The following is a 17,237-nucleotide window of genomic DNA, read 5'->3' as shown; positions in this document are numbered from 1 at the left end:
TCTTTGCTCTTTGGCTCCAGGCCCTAGGCTGTGATACTCTGCTCTTTTGGGTTTTTCCCTCACCTCGTTTGCCTTCTTGCCTGTGCTGTGACAGGAGATGCACAAAGAGGCTGCAGGAGAAGTTCACTGCCCTGAGCAGTTTCTTTGGGCTGCTGGAGATGGTCTGAGGATCAGGTGCAATATTGCAAATGTGCTGCTGTTGTTCCAAGCACTCAGCCTAGGATATTTAGGCACACCGCGGGCATGGATGCTTTTTTCTCAATGCTACTTCAGCTCCAAAATGAACTATTTTCATTACTTATGCTACAGGTGTTAAAAATGTGCCCTCTGCCTGCATATTCCCATCCCTCACATGCATCTCTGGATCTGTTATGCATTGCTTAGCACTGGAGAATAGTCAGACCACTCCAATGGCTTTATGATTTTGTTGGTTTTTTCCCTTATTTTCTGTTCATGATTCTAACTATTGTCTTTATCTCTTGCTTTTGGATGAAGATGAGTATAGGGAAAGCTTTATTCTAACTTGTCTACATTCTGCTGTTGATTTAAGTTGATTCTTTTATGGAGCCATGGAAGTACTGGGGTTTTGTATGATTTTAAAATTTCTGTGAGCTCTCCCTTTGGTGCTGAGAGGGTGTCCTGAAATGTGCCTAGTTTAGAGCACAAAGTTTGTCTTTTTATATTTTCCTGAATTTTTGTTATTGGTGTAGTCTTTTCCTCTTGTATCCATTTTAACACATTTTGTCTGTGAACTCAGACAGCTTTCAAATCTTGTTAACAGTGGTAAAAGAATCTGACTGCTGTTCCTGGAGAGGATGCTTTGGCAGGACTGGGCTGTCTTTTCTGTTTCTTTTCTTTTCAGGAATCCAGACAAGGTTTTGTAAGCAGTGTCCATGGATGTATTGATGCTTACATGAACCTCTTGTCTGTTCCTTTGTGCTCACTTTCCTTATTAGTTTTTCCATCAGAGTGTTTCCAAGGCCTTTACAAATTCTACCCTGTGATACCAATGGTACCCTGTGGGACTGCAAGAAGAGCCTTGGCTGAGAAGGGATTTTGGTTCACTTCATGTGATGTACCTCCAAACTTTAATTTCTGATAGATATTAAACTATTAGCAGAGAGTTTTAGGGCCAGATTAGAAACAAACAGCCCAACTCAGTTCTTCACTATTCTTGCTATTAGAAAGTATTTGCTAATAGCAGTTCTGTTGTTCAGATTTATATGCCTGTTCTTTTGCACAACTAAGGCTAAAAATTGTGATTTCTTCTACAATGATGGGTTTGAGGGTTCAAACTCATTTTATGTTGGAATAAAATGCCATACTTGTTTTATGTTGTATGGCAACAGCAAGAAAATAAGAACAAAAATGTATGGAAGCTGACATGTCATATTTTTTTCTAAAGATGGATCTTCTCTGAAAACAGGCAGAATGAGTCGCTTGTTTTGTGTGAGAATCACTGACTCTTCCCACACTTCATTTCCTCTAACCTTTGTCCCTGTACCCATATCAGTGCATTTAAAATATCCAGTTCCATGCTGTCTGTGGCTTTTGAGGTCAGAGTAGATGCTTTTGTGTTGGGTCATGATGCCTGTGGTGAGTCATTCTTTTAAGCATATACTCAATCTCTTTCTCAGTGCGTTCTCACATCCAAAGTATTCGACCCCATATTCTGTAAATGGCCGTAATGACTTGTTTTGCTGGGTATGTGCATGAAAAATTCCAATCTGTATTCCTCTGTGGCAGCAGCCAGAGCTTCCTCTTGCAGAATATAAGTGAGCTTGGAGTATGTGCTCTACTCCTGTACAACTTCTGTGATGAATAAAGCTTTGAGGAAGAGCAGAAGTGCTAAAATAGCTTTAAAATGACTTTCCAATCTCATCAGGTATATGCAGTCTTCAATTATTTTATTTTCAAGTATGTGACTTTGCATTTCTTTGGCCAATTCCAATCAGGATTCCTTGACATTCAGTTATCTCTAGTTCAGAATACTTGTTTGGCATTTTAAATCAAAGTATTCCTCAAGCATTAATTAATACTGTTTCTTATTTCACTGGTGTGATGCTGGTAAATGTTTGAACTGGGTAAACACCATGAAAAACTTCAGTCTGTTCATTTACATTTTTTAATAACTGCTTTGCTTATGGCACTTTTATGTTTGCATTGCACAAACAGTGAGTGATTGAGTCTTGCAGACATAAATGATCAGAGGAATGGAGCTCCAGTTTGGAAGGGACGTGACCTCTGCTCACTGCTGGGGAGGGCTGGGTGGTTTCTGGCTGCTGGGCTGTGGGAAGTGTTTGTGTTCCAGGCACTGTTTGTGACACTCTGGAGCTGCTGCTTGTGGGGTTTATGGGGTGCCCCTTGTACCTCCTTAATGGGAAAGGAGCTGTTGGACAACTTTGGCCCATGAAATACGAGGTCCTCAGCTCCCAGAGGAGTTCTCAAGTGACAGAGCAGGTGAAGAAGACTGAATTGCCTATAGTAATTGGAAATTCAGAATGCATTTTTATGTGCAGATTACAAAACCTGCTCCCATCCCTGGTAGTCATCTATTGGACTTGCTTTAGGTAGAGTGATTACTGAAAAATAAAAAATTCTCAAGATTTATTTTGAGACTTATTTTTTGTTATCTGAATGGTTTCTGTTTTCTCATGTGAGATCTGTAACATGAGAATTAAATTAATTTTGCAGAATTGTATTTGTTAATGGTATTAGTTTAAATGGCAATTGATGCTATCATGAAAAAAGTTAATTCAGAATAAGATGAACTATCCTAATCCATAGGTATGTAATACCTGCAGTGAAGGGCTAGATAGCAAAGCATTCCCACTGGATACCAGAGGTAACCACAGTTACTGGTTTTAGCTATCCAGGGATCTATGGCACAATTAGTTTTCATCTGTTTGTGGGTTTTTGTTTTCCCTGAAGTGATCTAAAAGCTGGTTTATTGCTAATGCAAAATTTCACTCATGTATTTGAAGGGAGAGAATCAATGTGGGACTGTTCTTGCCTTTGTCTGGAGAGTTGAGTATATTCCTTTCCTGTGGCTTTCATTCCAGAGAACAGCAAGGTTTTACACACACACATATATCTATATATTTATATGTATCTGAGAGATGTCTTGTATGTGCCTCATCCTAAAACTTTATATAAATTAGAGTCAACTGCAGAATTGAACACTTGTGTTTTTAAAATACTTGTTTGCAGATGTTTGACAGCTGTTTCTAAGGTCAGAGTATGAATAGCTTTGTTAGTGTTTGCTGCAAAGACCCAATTAAACTAAACATAAACTTCAGCTTTACATCTTTCCCTTCTTTCCTTAAGCTGCTTGGAAATGCAGTGGGACTCTGCATTTTTTCCTACAAGTCTCTATTTTAGTCTGTGGTGTTTCTTTGTTTTTACTGGCAAGAAGTAAAAATAAAAGCAGTTGGCTATTCTCTGGTGTGTATTTTCTGAGAAAAACTTTTTTTGACAGAAAAACCTTCATCCCATTAGGTTGAGCTTGCAGTTTTCCTAGTCACAAAAACCTTTGTCTAATGAGTTACCTGTAGGGAAAAAGTAAAATCTGATTTTTTGCAGTGAAGTATTTTAGATATCGAGCTTCTGCTACAGCTTGGTTGAAGAAAAGGCTCTGTCAGAGGGATCTGAACTTCCTCTGACAGCTCCAAAAGCGTTGTGGTTTTAATAGGAGATGGACTTACTTCAGTTTTCTTTCTCATGTTCTGGTTACTTGTGGAAAGGCTGAGGAAGTGATGGTCCTGTGGGTTTTTGGTTTTTCTCTCAGTGAATCTGAATTTAGATTCTTTGCATTCTGAAGTGCTTGGGTTCTGATGCTGAGATAAGGAATACTGTGACTCCTCTGTGATGTAGCAGATGATTGATTGTTTTTTTGTAATCCGTTAGCCTCTGAATGGTAAAATTTGGACATATTTACTCTGGCAAAGGAGGATGAGAGACTTGAGGAGAAAAATTCTCCACTCAGCAGTAACGTTTCTAAAACTAGAGCTGGTGATGAGGTAATTGGAACTCCTGCAGTGTTTTATAATCAGCCTGTAAGTTGGATTTCTGATGCTGACTTCATATTTAAATATGCTTAACCATAATAAATAATCTTACCATGTAATTGGATGACTAAAGAGTTTAGTAATTTATTTTTTTTTATTATTCATAAGATTATCTGTTGTAATGTAGCCATTGAAAAGGCAACATTGTTAAGACTGTTCTCCCTTTTCCCAGTGTTCAGGGGCATCTCTTAGGCTTGGCCTGGCCTTGGGATGAGAAGGAAATCAGCGTGCATGTGCCAGTGACTTACTGGTGACCAGGGCTGTGCACACCCTGCAGTGCCAGTGACTTACTGGTGACCAGGGCTGTGCACAGACCCTGCAATGCCAGTGACCAGGGCTGTGCACACACCCTGCAGTGCCAGTGACTTATTGGTGACCAGAGCTGTGCAAACCCTGCAGAGCCCAGCCCTGTCCCTGTTGGTGTGACTGCCCAGGCACAGCAGGTGTTGTTTGTGGAAGCAGTGAACGTTTTGGGGGTGCAGTGACTGCTGTGCTCAGGCACTGCAGGAGGCTTCAGGGGGGTGAGCCAGGGGCAGGAGGGGCTGCCTGTGGCCCTGCAGCTGCCTCCTGACACCCAGCAGTGCAGCCAGACTCTGCTGGATAAAATTGTTGGCGCGTTTTAAATGGCATTTTTGCTGTTCCTGATGCTTTGACTGTGGGCAAATTTTCCCCTTCATTTATAGCATGTATAAAAGGCCCTTGAATTTTGTCATGTCCTTACATGTGCTGCCCTATAGGAGTGCTGTGAACAGTGCAGCCACAGTAATGTTGTGGCAAAGTGAGTAATTCTGTGTAGCTCCAGCCATGGATTTGTTCTCACCCTGATTTTAAAGCTACCTGCTTCTGAGTTTTCCTCTCTGCTGTACAAATGTGATTAGAAATTTGATCACACGGTAGCTTTCAGTCTATGCAAAATGTAACTCGGCTACTTTACTACTAGAATAATAATTACATATCATGGCCTACAAAAGGTAATGTGAGAAGAAATTAAGAAAGATTATTTAAACCATATTCTGGTTTTGAATGGTGTTTAATTACCCACTGTTTGATCCTTGATGTGTGTAGTAGCAACTTAAATCTTTATGCTGTAAAAGTTTTGCTGTCATTTCCTGAGTAATTCTGTCAGACCATGTTGGTACACTCTGTACCATTTTGTATAAGTATGATCTCTGTGGCATGCAACCAAAGTGTCCAGCTGAAAAATTTAAAGTGAAAGTTATGAAATACTGTTGTCCACTTTCTGTGTCAGGAAGTCATGATTGCTCAGGGAAGAGAGGGAAAGGAAAAACTAAATTAAGCCACTTTTTTGATCATGTAGGATTTTTTCTAGGCTCATATAGAGGTTTAACTAATGCCGTGTATGTGTTAGTTGAACCTTTGAAATCCTGTCAAATACTGCTGTAAATGAATAAATCTGTCTCTCTATTAATGTGTAGCTGGTTGCTTTCTTGAGCCAACACAGCCAGTAGTGTAGCAGTAGTAAACCCAGAGCTGCTCCAGTTTGAATTAGTTTTAATTGGAGGAGGGACTTCCCTGCATTGACCTGTAGTGCTGGTAGGGTTTAGGGTTTAACTGCAGTTTCAGTTTAGTTTTTGCATTAGGGTAGATGTAGTTAAAAATGAAAATAGGGTATATGTGTGAGCCACTAGGAAACTAAATGTACATTGTTTCTGTTGCCTTGAATTTAGTTAAATGTGTTTCAATAAACTTGGAGCTCTGCAGTGGGGCTGAAATTAAGTGGGTAATGATTTTGGAGCAGAGGTATGGGAGGTTATCCCTGAGAAATGGGACTGAAAGGCTTGTGTAGGTTCTCATCTGCTCTCAGTGAGTTTTAGGGGAGCTGTTTTGTTTTCTTGCTCTCTGGAACTGATTAGAAGCCACTGTAAATGCACTGATGTTACTTTTTCTTTAGGATGTGGGTCTGCGTCCTCTGAAAGAGTTACTGTCTGAAGCATATGGGTTAAATAAAAAAAGTGTATCTTCTCCTGGCTTCCTGTGTTTGTGTTCTGGTTATATGTTGTTAAGGTTGGTGTCCAGCTGCCTCCCTGCAGTTTGAAAGTGAGCTTGGGCCAGATGTGAGCAGACAGATCAGGACCTGGTGAGAAGGTCACAGTGGGTATGATTGCTTAGGCTTCCTTTTTTGAAAATCATAATTTAGGATTTTTGACTGATTAATATTGTGCACTATGAAGCAGAACTTAATTTCCCTCTTAGATGATAACTGCATGAAGCAATTTATGTTGTATGTTTAGAAGCTGTGCTTAAAGAGCTTCCTGGGCAGTGAAGAGCATAATTTTCTAATCAGTTGAATTTTCAGATTTCTTGTTATACATAAAGTCCCAGCCTTTGTGTAGTTTCTTTTCTCTGTGTGTAGATTCTTATCCATGTGTGAGGAAGTATTGTTTGCCTTCTTTAAGGATTTAAATCCTGTTTGTTTCAGCAGAGTATCTCACTACTTTTCCTCACAGCATTATATTATTTGAGTTGTCTTTCTTTTCCTGTCAGAGATGCTGGTATTTGAAAAAAACCCGTAATGTGGAGTTGTGATTCATAGAACTGCAGATGTTGCTTGGAAGGGACATCTGGAGGGAGGTCATCTTAGTCCAGCCTCCCACTCAGAGCAAGACTATTGCCAACATTGCTTTAAGTCAGCTACAGCTTTTAGCATTTAAAATCTGCCAGGACAGACTCCACCTCTCTGGGAACACATCCTGGTGTCCAGCCTCAACCTGCAAAGCCAATAGAGCTGGGGAGAATTTGGTTCTGTCCCCTGTCCCACTTCCCCCCAGTACCTTTAGGCTCCATCAGATTGGGCTCCTGTGCAGGCTGAGCAAGCCCATTTCCCCACCATCCCTTAGGCCAGCTGCTTCAGAGCCCTGAGCATCTCGGGAGCCTCTTGCTGCTCAGTCTCCAGCTGTGCCACAGCTCTAAGGCTGAGCCCCAAAACTGGACCAGTCCCTGGTTTGTAGTGGCAGAGCAGGAATTCAGTTTGTTCACTCCTGCATGAACCTTTCCTGTACACAAGTAAAGGTGTTCCTCTGCTAGAGATCAGTGCCTGTACCACTCAGGAGGAGTCTGCTTAGCTTTAGTTATTTTCCAGATGAGGAGTCAGGACAATGGATCCTTAAGGGTGGTTCTAAGGATCTCAGCAGCTGCAAAAGCAGAAGAGAAAAGGATGAATGTCAGCCATGTTGTACTTGCGATAAAGATCTGCAAAATCTGTAAGATGCAAGAAGCATTTCTACCTCTGTCTGTAGAAAACATCTACCTTTAGAACTGGGGTGGGATGGGGGAAAACACATCAAATATTCAAAACATGGAGCAGGATTTTATTCTCGGATCACTTGGATTTCAGTGCTGGGTGGAAAGCACCAACCCAGGAGACAGCAGTACAGGGACATGGCTCTCCTCAGTCCCTCCAGGCCCAAAGCCCAAGTGTTCTGGACAAAATGGACAGCAGTAATTGAGTGGAGTATCTGCTGCTCATCAAAGGTGATTCTGAAACTGAAGGAACAGGAATTTAAGTAGTATGGCCCTTCAAAATGGCCTGAACTGGCAACTCATAATTGTAGAGTGAGTTTATTAAGCCTTTTTGGTTTTGTTTGTTTTTATTTTCACTAAAATACAACATTTTTGTATTTTAGTAAGGAAGGGGATAAATTAATTAAGTTTTAGATTTCATCTCTCACATTAAATTCCCATGACAGGCCGCAGGGTTACAAATGGAACTCCTTCTAATTTGGGGGTAGTTTGTATTTAATGAGAAATACACAGTCCTTAAACCATTTGCTTCAGCAACAGTTCTGTGGGATTGAAGGCAAAATACTCTAAATAGCTGTGTTCCATGCACACATAGATTAATTGTGAAAATCTGGACAAGAAATTATTAGTACAATCTTAATTTGAAACTTCAGGGGGGATTTGGTTTCAGTTTTCTTCTGGGGTCAGCACAAACCTCTGGTGAAGGGTGCACTGTGAGGAATGAGCAGGCAGGTGGACTGGAAGAGCAGGATCTACCTACCTGTGTGCTGAGTATGGTGAATAGGGTTTGTCTTGAGGGATGAAACAGAACTGCAGGGATTTCCAGCAGCACTGTGGCACTGGCGCAGAGCTCAGTTAAAATGGAAACTCAGAATTGAAGCGTCATTTATGGTCTTTGTTCTCTGTCCCTAAGCACAGGATCTGTCCTGAAGCCATCAGCTGGGACTGGCCAATTGGTTCATGGGGTAAAAAATCCCTGCTGTGTTATGATGTTTAATTTGAAGGACTGCTGAAGGGAAATAATGACAAAATTAACTTAACCTTTTTTATCTTTGGGGTTTTTTTTCCCCAGAGGTATGGAGAACTTGGTAGCTGGGTCCAATCTTCCTCCACTTTTTACAGATGAGGATGGATCTAAGGAAGGTGCTGAAATTAATGTAACTGGGTAAGTAACTCCTTTTTCACCTTCAGCTGGTAGATACTATCTCTGCACTTGTCAGGGAAATAGTTTCAGTGGAAGAGGGCATTCTGAGTAATTTGTAAAAATAAGAGAAATAAACCCGACAGAATTCCATTTTGCAACGTTCCCTTGGCCTTGATAGAAGTCACAGGATTGTGTTTAGGAGAAACCAGAACTCTTCTGAACTGATGGAAGTGGTCACAAACTGTTCTTTAGTATCTCTTAGCTTTAAAAAGTAAATCCCTAGAATTTCAGTCTTAAGAAAGTGACATTAAGGGGACAGAGAGGGAGGAAGTATCTGTTGGCTGTAATGGTCTCTGCTAAGTAAATGATTTCAATTAAAGATATCATCAATGTTCATCAGTGATCTCTGAAACTGATGTCTGAAACTGATCACTGACACTGATATCTCATTTTTGTCAGTCTGACTCTGCTTTTAGAAACTGCAGCAATGACCTCTTAAAATCACATTGCCAAGAGATGTTTTCTTTTAAGAATACATGGAATTTTTGCTATGTTTTTATAATTAAAGCTTTTTTTCCATTTTGCAAAGCACTAAACCGTAAAATTCAGACTTTTCAGTCAGGTAAAGCCCTGTAAAAATGAATGTAAACACTTTCACTCTAAATAGGTCTGAATTTGGATTTACTTATCTGGGACTTCAAACTTGTTGGTGCCAAACGAGGTCCATGTTCAAATGAGGCTTGTGTTTAAGAGGTGTTAATATTTTGGCTGAACTTTCATCAGTGTTTGCTGCAAATGGCTGCATCGCATGAAGTTTCTCCTGTAAGTGTGGTTTAAAGAACTTCTCTGCTAAGGGGGAATGGAGAGGAAAACTGAAATACTCTTCAAACCCTAACAGTGAATCCAGAGCTGTGTTGTTCCTATTCTTTCTGACACATACCAAATATAATTAACTTAGGGGAGGATGTCTGCTCTGTTCCCTTGGTCCCTCTCTAATTGTCAGTAATGTGAGCTCAATCTGCTGTCTCAAAGTCAGCCATGGATCTCTGCAGCCCTTTTGTCTTTACCAGTAATTATGTCACAATTGCTGATTGTAGTGAGTAATGAAAATATGCTGTTCTCTCTGAAGACAGATATTCCCATGAGCATTCAAATAACAATTCTGTTAATATATATCAATTTTTTATAGCTGTAGTCTACATTAATAGGAACAGTTATTTTGAACATTTAAAATTTGCCATAGTAGCTTTAGAGTGGAATAAATGAGCAAAGGAGACTTGAAGCATATCCTGCTGTTAAAGGAATTTTCATGAATGTAACTGGGTAAGGCCAAGTATTCTTTAGTCTCAAGAAGGGTTTAGAATCTGAGATGAGTCCAAAAATTTTACATTAATTTGCCTACTGAGCACGGGGCTGAGAATGTCCATGGGGTTGTTGCCCCAAAATATGTGTTCAGCACTGTCAGTCTACCTTCAGAAGTATTTCTGTATGTTTGCTCTTCTTTTTTGCCTGCAGCCATCTTGCCCTTTTTTGGAGTAAGGTAGATTGATACAGCTCTTGCAGCAAAATTAAATTATGGCCATTCTGGAGCCTGTTGGGACCTAGTCATAATTGTGTTTAAATACCCATGTGTATGAACAGGAGAGTGTGTGGAATGAAGTTCAAGCCAAGATCATACCCCATCACAGATCTCTACATGTATTTGTGCAGAAATATATTAAATACATCCAGAAAGGTGTATCTTGGTTGATGATTAAACTTTTAATTTCAAATTCCTTATGGTACTTTTGAAGAAGGATAGATTCACGCTGACTTGTTTCTGATGCAAACATTCACTTGCCTGCAAGTTGTTTGTGTGATCTAATGCTTCACTAAAAATGAAACAAAATACCACTTTAAAAATCAAACTGGGTCTGAAAGTCCATGGGAGCTGTGGTAGCTTTAGTGGTTGCTTGGATGGAACAGCCAGTTCTTCAAAAATCACTTCTAAATCCCATTTTTCTTGCTAGTGTGAGAATGAATATATTTGCAACATTTTTACATGTTTTAGAAGATTAGGGAGGAAATGATTTAGGAATGATGATTAAATTTTTTGTTCTCCACTTCTGTGCTTTTTCAGATTAGCTAATTCGGAGAGTTCATTCAGTGGTGGAACTTCACAGCCTGTGAATAACCCAGATTCGGTGGAGGACTTGTCACAGGCTCAGCAGCAGCAAAATGAGTCTTCTAATGCTGCTGAAACCACTGAGCAGAAGCCTGAGGAGGAGGTGAGATGAAATAATAATAACTTTTCAATGAAGCAAAGGCATAGAATTTTGTCATTTTATTGTCTTACCTGCTCAGATTTTATTTTTAATAGGATCACAAATTTTTATCCATTTGCCATGTTCGTCTTCTGATTCCCTAATTTCCTCCTGTGTTGCACAGCTGCACACAGATAGCTGGCAGTGCAGAGAGCAGCACATGGGTCTCAGCTTAGCCAGAGGGGCCCACAAGCTGATGCTGCATTCAGGACTGAATCTTCAACGGCCACAAATTATCTTCTCTCTTGTGAGCCAGCAAAGTGAGACCATTGTAATGTTCTGGTAGTAACTGAGGTCTTTAAAACCATTATGTTTTTACTGCTTTAGACTATACCTTGTGTACCATCCAACACTGATTCTTGGTGACTAAATCATGAAGGACCTGAAGTTACACTAGGAAGTAGTTTTGGGGTTTTCTGGTTTGGTTTTTTTTTGATAGATGCATCTGATATTCTCCCTTGTAGTTTGTTTTCAGCTGTGAGGTCCTTTTTTAATTGAGTAATAAAATTCCAGGAGGGAAACAAAAAGTAACACGATGGCAGGATCATGTTGATCTGGGGGAAGATTAGAAGTACTGAAAATAGTTGTATGTACATAGCATTAGAAAATAGTGTTGTCCAGAGCTTGCTGTAGAAATAATTTGAAGCCAAGAGGATGAGTGATAATGTTGTTATTCCTGTGAACTCACAAGTGTGCCCCAGACGCATCTTAGAATATTCCTTCCCTCCTTTGGAGTTTGTTTGATGCTCCATTGGATGTGGTTACTGGGAAAGGCAATCTACTTAGCAGATGAGAGTAGAAAAGCTTGTTTACTGTCTTTACAGCCACGTTTTGGGCACATTGTGCCTGAAGGACAAAGATCTGGAAAGTGCAAAATGACTACTTATCTATTATTAACTAGTACACAAAATCTCTCCAAAAAACCTATTGAAGTAAATGACTTGCAGGGGAGGGTATGTGAGGGTGAGAATAACTAAAACCAAGCAAACAAGTAATAAAAGAATATTTGCAGTTGCATTAGTTGAGATGATCATGTTGTGGATTATCAGTCCCTGTGATTTTACAATCAGAAGTTGATGCCAATGTTATTTTGTTGTCCCTGTGGACTGGGAGAAGCTGTAAGCTACTTTTCACAGTGAGACTTGTTTGGCTTTGTTTAGATGACAGTCAGGATATCTCTAAAGTAGGGTTTGAAAGCCGCATCCGTGGAGAGGACTGCAGCCATGTACTCCTGATGAAGTTTTTTATTCCTTCCAGAGGGGGTTATTTTCACTCAGCCTGAATTACCTTCGTTTTCATCTTGCAGCAGCAAAGAACCAAACGAGGAGGCTGGGCCAAGGGGAGGAAGAGGAAGAAACCCCTGCGGGACAGCAATGCCCCCAAGTCGCCCCTGACCGGCTACGTGCGCTTCATGAACGAGCGCAGGGAGCAGCTGCGGGCGAAGCGGCCGGAGGTGCCTTTCCCTGAGATCACCAGGATGCTGGGCAATGAGTGGAGCAAGCTGCCCCCTGAGGAGAAGCGGGTACCACTGCACTTCCTTGTCCTTGCTGCTACATGGGAATGTTGTTTAGTGAGGAAGGTGACACAGGCTGTAGGTTGAAATCGTGTTTAGGAGGATATTTCAAAATGAGGGCCACAGGTTCACATGATGGGTCCTGGCAGGGCTGTGGCATCTCTTCCAGGGGTGACTTGAGAGCTGTGTCCTGTAGGTAATGCAAGAATACATCCAGAATGGGGGCATTGCTCTAATGAGACATCCCACAGTTTGTGTGATCCATCTGGATGTAACTCTGCTGTACCAACTCAGATACATTGAGACTTGTAAGGCCAAAGTCTTGGAATGTGATGTCTCCTAACTGGGAGTTCTGTGGCCTTCTGCACTATCTGACAAGTGAATGAAGCTCAAGGCCATGTTTGGGCTGGTTTTTAGGGCCTTCTGGAGTGAACCTTGTTAATGGGTTAATTACTAATTAATGTATTACTGTCTTACTGTCCACTCCTGATTGCCAGTTCTAGATTACTGAAAAGCAGTTTTTAAATCATAGTGCTACTGGATGCTCTCATATGAATTTAATCTTCATATTTGAACTTTGAAAAATACTTCAAGGGTGTAATGAAAAATGAGATGACACAAAAAACCAAAATTTCCTTTTGTTGCTTTTTACTAAGCTTGTAGAGTACCACTTACAGAGGTGATATAAAATGGTGCATAGGCACTGTGATTGAACCATAATGGAAAATATGTGGCAAGGCAAAGCAGTTGATTTGGTAGCAGGGATAGTGAGAATGATGTTGCTTAGAGAAAAGTCAGGATTGCTCTTGTGTAAGGTTGGAAATTTACATCCATGGAGAGGATGTCTTGTGGTGATGAAAATGTCTGCTGCGAGAGAAGGGTACAAGACATCTGCCCCTCTGTCCCCTGCACTTTAACATATTCTTATCATGTCTCAGGAAGATTTTTAACCTGAAAAAGGAAATTGAGTTCAAATCTCTATTCTGTATGCTGCATTTTAAATCCCCAGGGAATCTGTCCTTGAGTAAAGCTGTAAGTTTCTAACTCAGAGCAGGTCAAGGGAAGACTGCTGAGCCCTTTCAGCAACACATTGCTGGAGGTGGAAAAAAAGAATTAATATCTTACAGAGAAATAACATGTCCAAAAGCAGTGCCAACCCAAAAGCATCACCAAATTTGCACCTCAATCCAGAATGTTACTATTGTCACCAGCCAGGTCAAAACTGTGTTCCGAATGTATGGAAATCATACATTAAAAAAAAAACTTAAAACATTAAAACTTACAGGTATTGCCATGATGGCTTACAGAATTCCAGGTGACTGAGGTTCACTGATTTAATTCTTACATTCATTGAATTTTAAACTCATTTGGAGAACAAATTGGGAAGGCGACTTTTTTTCTTGAAAGGATCCCATTAGTAAGCCTTGTGACCATTCATTAAATGTTTTTCAGTTCATCAGTTCCCTTAAAGAATTTTCCAGCTAAGCTCATTCTGTCTTGCAGATGTGTGAAATACCTTCAGGCTAATAAAAAAAGGTTTCTGTTAACCAAAATGCAGATGGATTATATAAATTTTAAAAAGTTTTCTATTAACCAAAATGCAGATAGATTATATCAATTAAAACCAGACTCTTTTATCTTTACACTGCTTTTTGCAATAGCCATGGTGTTTTGTTCACCTCTCAGGTGTGCCAAGTTTTTGGTGGTGCTTTTTGTCTGTGGGGCCTGAAAACAAGTGTATATTTGGAACTCTACTGTTCTGGGTCTGAACCATAAAGCGTCATCTGATCTATCATCTGATAAGATGTTATTGTTTGGCAGCACTTCCTCCTGGCCACAGAACAGGAATTCTGAAGTGTCTGGTCTGTAACATATTGGTAATGTTCAGTTGAGTAGAGTAGCAAGTTACTCCTAGGCCTAGAAAAAAAAAAAAAAAAAGAGAATAGTTATTATAAAAAAGAGAGAGAAAATGGGACACCAGAATACAGTAATTTATCCAGAGATCTTATGTCTTTGTACCTCATTGTTTCTTCACTCCTCTCCTGTTTGCATAGGTGAAATGGATCAGCACTTCATTTGACAAGTTGTTTTTCTTCCCTTCCTCCTGAAGGGGAGGGAACTCCCTGAAACCCTGGGACTTTTTTGTTTCAGCGCTACCTGGATGAAGCAGACAGAGACAAGGAGCGCTACATGCGGGAGCTGGAGCAGTATCAGAAGACTGAAGCCTACAAAGTCTTCAGCAGGAAAGCACAGGACAGACAAAAAGGCAAATCACACAGACAAGGTATTGAATGGGACAAAAGTATGTGCCTAGCTAGAACAATAGAAGATTCCCTGCCAGCCATGCAGCCTGACACTCCTTGAAAGCCTTGGATTTAGAGACTGGTTAAAAAGTGAAAGTGTTCTTTCTGTGGCATTTACCTCAGCTGTGTGTAAAGGGAATTAGACTTAGGTGAATTTAACTGTGGCTAGATTGTATTGGAGGATATGCTTTAAGAGCATCAGAGTTAGGCACAGATTCTCTGTGGCTTTGTAGGAGAGCTGCACAAGTCTGTCTAGAATTATTGTGTAATTAGGGTTGTGTAACTGCCTTAATTCTTTGCTTCTTGTTTTCTTAAATTTTGTTTATTTTGAGAGACTTCTTGCTTGTTTTCTTTTTCAGATGGAGCAAGACAGCCAGCTCATGATCATGAGGTAAACCTCTTAATTCTACATTTACATCAGTGGGTAGACTTTCAGGTGAAAAAAAAACTTCTAGTGAAGTCAAAACCCAGTTTATCAGAACTTGAGTGTGAATTCTTCCTTACTAATGCAGGGTAGTAAGGAAGGAACTCTTCCTAATGCAGGTTTTGAAAAGTTAGAAATGACTGAGTATTCGTGCACTCATCGGTATGACAAAACTAAATGTGATGAGTCTTGGGCAGTACAAATGATGGAATGGGGCATAGTATACACTTAAAATGTTGGTCTGTTTTGTAATGCAATGTTAAGAACTTAAATATAGTGTGAGACCTCCATAGGCCTGCCAAGTCAGCACCTTTAGGTGGCTGTTTTCAGATACTAATTTTTTGCAGTAACACAAATGCTTGTGGCTTCCTTGAGAAGAAAATGGGTAAAGCAACCAAATAATTGGAAAATCTCTGGCTTAAACCCTCTCCTGCACTCCCTTGCCCTCTGCATATAATGTCAGAGTGATAATGCCTGGAGCTCATCAACTACAGCACAGGCATCTTACCACAAATCTCGTGTGTCCTGGCTGACTGTGGTTTTTCTCTCCTTGAAACACTGCAGCTTTCTCCAGTTGTATTACCTAGGGCCACAGTGCTTCTGTAATGGTTACCAATAAATTGCAAACAAAGAGCAGGGAAAAAATCTTGATTATACACAGCCTCTTCACTTGTAAGCAATAGGGCTTTCTGAAAGATCTGTTTTTCTTTGTGAGGCTTTTTGCCTTGGGAAAGCAATCCAGTTTGCTTCTAATGTGTTCATTACAATAGTGACAAGGCTGAGCACTGCTGAGAGGCAGCTACTGGTCTTGAAGGAAAGTACCTTTCACTTTCAGGACAATGTTTTGGTAGCATGTTTTTTATATGCCTTTTATTAACTCCTAAAGGAAGTGCTTGCAGTGAGATTATCCTTTAGAAGTGCATGGTCCCCAAGTTTTCTGATTCTGCAGTCACTGAATCCAAGTTTGTCTCTCATTGTACAAAAACTGAAGGCTTCAAATTCTAGGTTGACTGTGACTGTTATATAACATTTAAGTTATACAGGTGGCAAACTACAAATTTGGAGTCTTCCCTCTTACCCTTCTGATTCAAGCTATCATTGCTGATGTTTCACATCATAAATGCAGTAAAAAATGAGTTCTCCTCACCCTGTAGGACATTTAAGCTTCATCAGATACAGCCAAACATCAACCTGTCTGTCAGTCAGACATCCTACTCTGAACTGTGCCTTTGACTACTTGGTGTTTTTCACCTTTATATTTATAAAATCCCACATGCTTATCACCTGATGTGCTTTTGCATCTTTTGTGCTGGGAAGTCAAGTATTATAATCCTGTGTAGGTGGGGAATAAGCAGAAAAGCTTAGATTGCTTTTAGAAGTGTCTGCTCACGTTGTTACTGGAAGTGAGGCTAAAGCTCTTTGTCATCTTGCTGCTTTCTCCTGTCCACACTGACTTTGTTGCTGTGTTTGTGATTAGCACGTACAAGCTGCTGAAATTATTTCTTGAGAGAATATAAGAAAATAAGGTCAAAGAAAGCTTTTTTCCTTTCCCTTCCTCCACTTAAGTGTTTATTGATGTAGTTTCTGAGAGTTGGTGTTGAAGATATTTTCAACATTGTACGTAGAGTTGACCTCTAAAGAATTTCATGATGGGCAATTCAAATACTGATTATAATAAAATATAACTAAAGGATGAGAGAGAACTTATAATAGCTACTGCCTTGAAAAACATGCACACATTGTCCCTGAGCTCATCTATATGCATGAAATAGAACATTTTTCTTCCTTCAAATTCTAGTTTCATAAATATCACATATAGCAATATACAGTGGAACTATTGTCATCAGTAGTGACTAAACCCCTGGATAATTTTTCTCCATTGTTCTGTTATTGTTTATTTCCTCAAGCTGCTTGATTCCAGGTGGGTCTGGCGTCATGTTACTCAGTTACACTTGTTACTGGAAAGCTTTCAAAGGTTTGTGCACACAGACTGAGGAGAGCAGGGGTTGCCTCGTGGTACCTACTCTGAAAACACTTAATGGAGTAGTATATTTATTATGTCTGTTCCTTCCACTGTCTGCAGCCTGACCATGGCAGCAAAGGTGAGCTTAAACCCCCCAAAATCTCAGCTGTCTCATTACCATACTTCACCAAGTCTCTAAGAATTCAAGCCTGATTCATTGCAGAATCTTCAGAGCTCAGCCTCAGTTTTAATAACCAGA

General features: G+C 40.2%; 1 protein-coding gene across 1 annotated transcript in view; it reads left to right on the top strand.

Annotated features, from left to right (window-relative positions):
• The window catches only part of HMG20A (high mobility group 20A), a 39,325-nt gene that overhangs the window by 12,540 nt on the left and 9,548 nt on the right, over positions 1-17,237 (top strand). Inside the window, exons 2-6 of the mRNA XM_030955163.1 lie at positions 8,401-8,493; positions 10,592-10,739; positions 12,082-12,297; positions 14,440-14,572; positions 14,951-14,982. Of these exons, the coding sequence (XP_030811023.1) occupies positions 8,405-8,493; positions 10,592-10,739; positions 12,082-12,297; positions 14,440-14,572; positions 14,951-14,982 (618 nt within the window). The 5' untranslated portion in view covers positions 8,401-8,404. The remainder of the gene's footprint in view (positions 1-8,400; positions 8,494-10,591; positions 10,740-12,081; positions 12,298-14,439; positions 14,573-14,950; positions 14,983-17,237) is intronic.

Source organism: Camarhynchus parvulus, chromosome 10, assembly GCF_901933205.1.
Source record: "Camarhynchus parvulus chromosome 10, STF_HiC, whole genome shotgun sequence".
Taxonomy (NCBI): domain Eukaryota; kingdom Metazoa; phylum Chordata; class Aves; order Passeriformes; family Thraupidae; genus Camarhynchus; species Camarhynchus parvulus.
The sequence above is the reverse complement of the archived record's forward strand: the minus strand, read 5'-3'. Positions and strand labels throughout refer to the sequence as shown.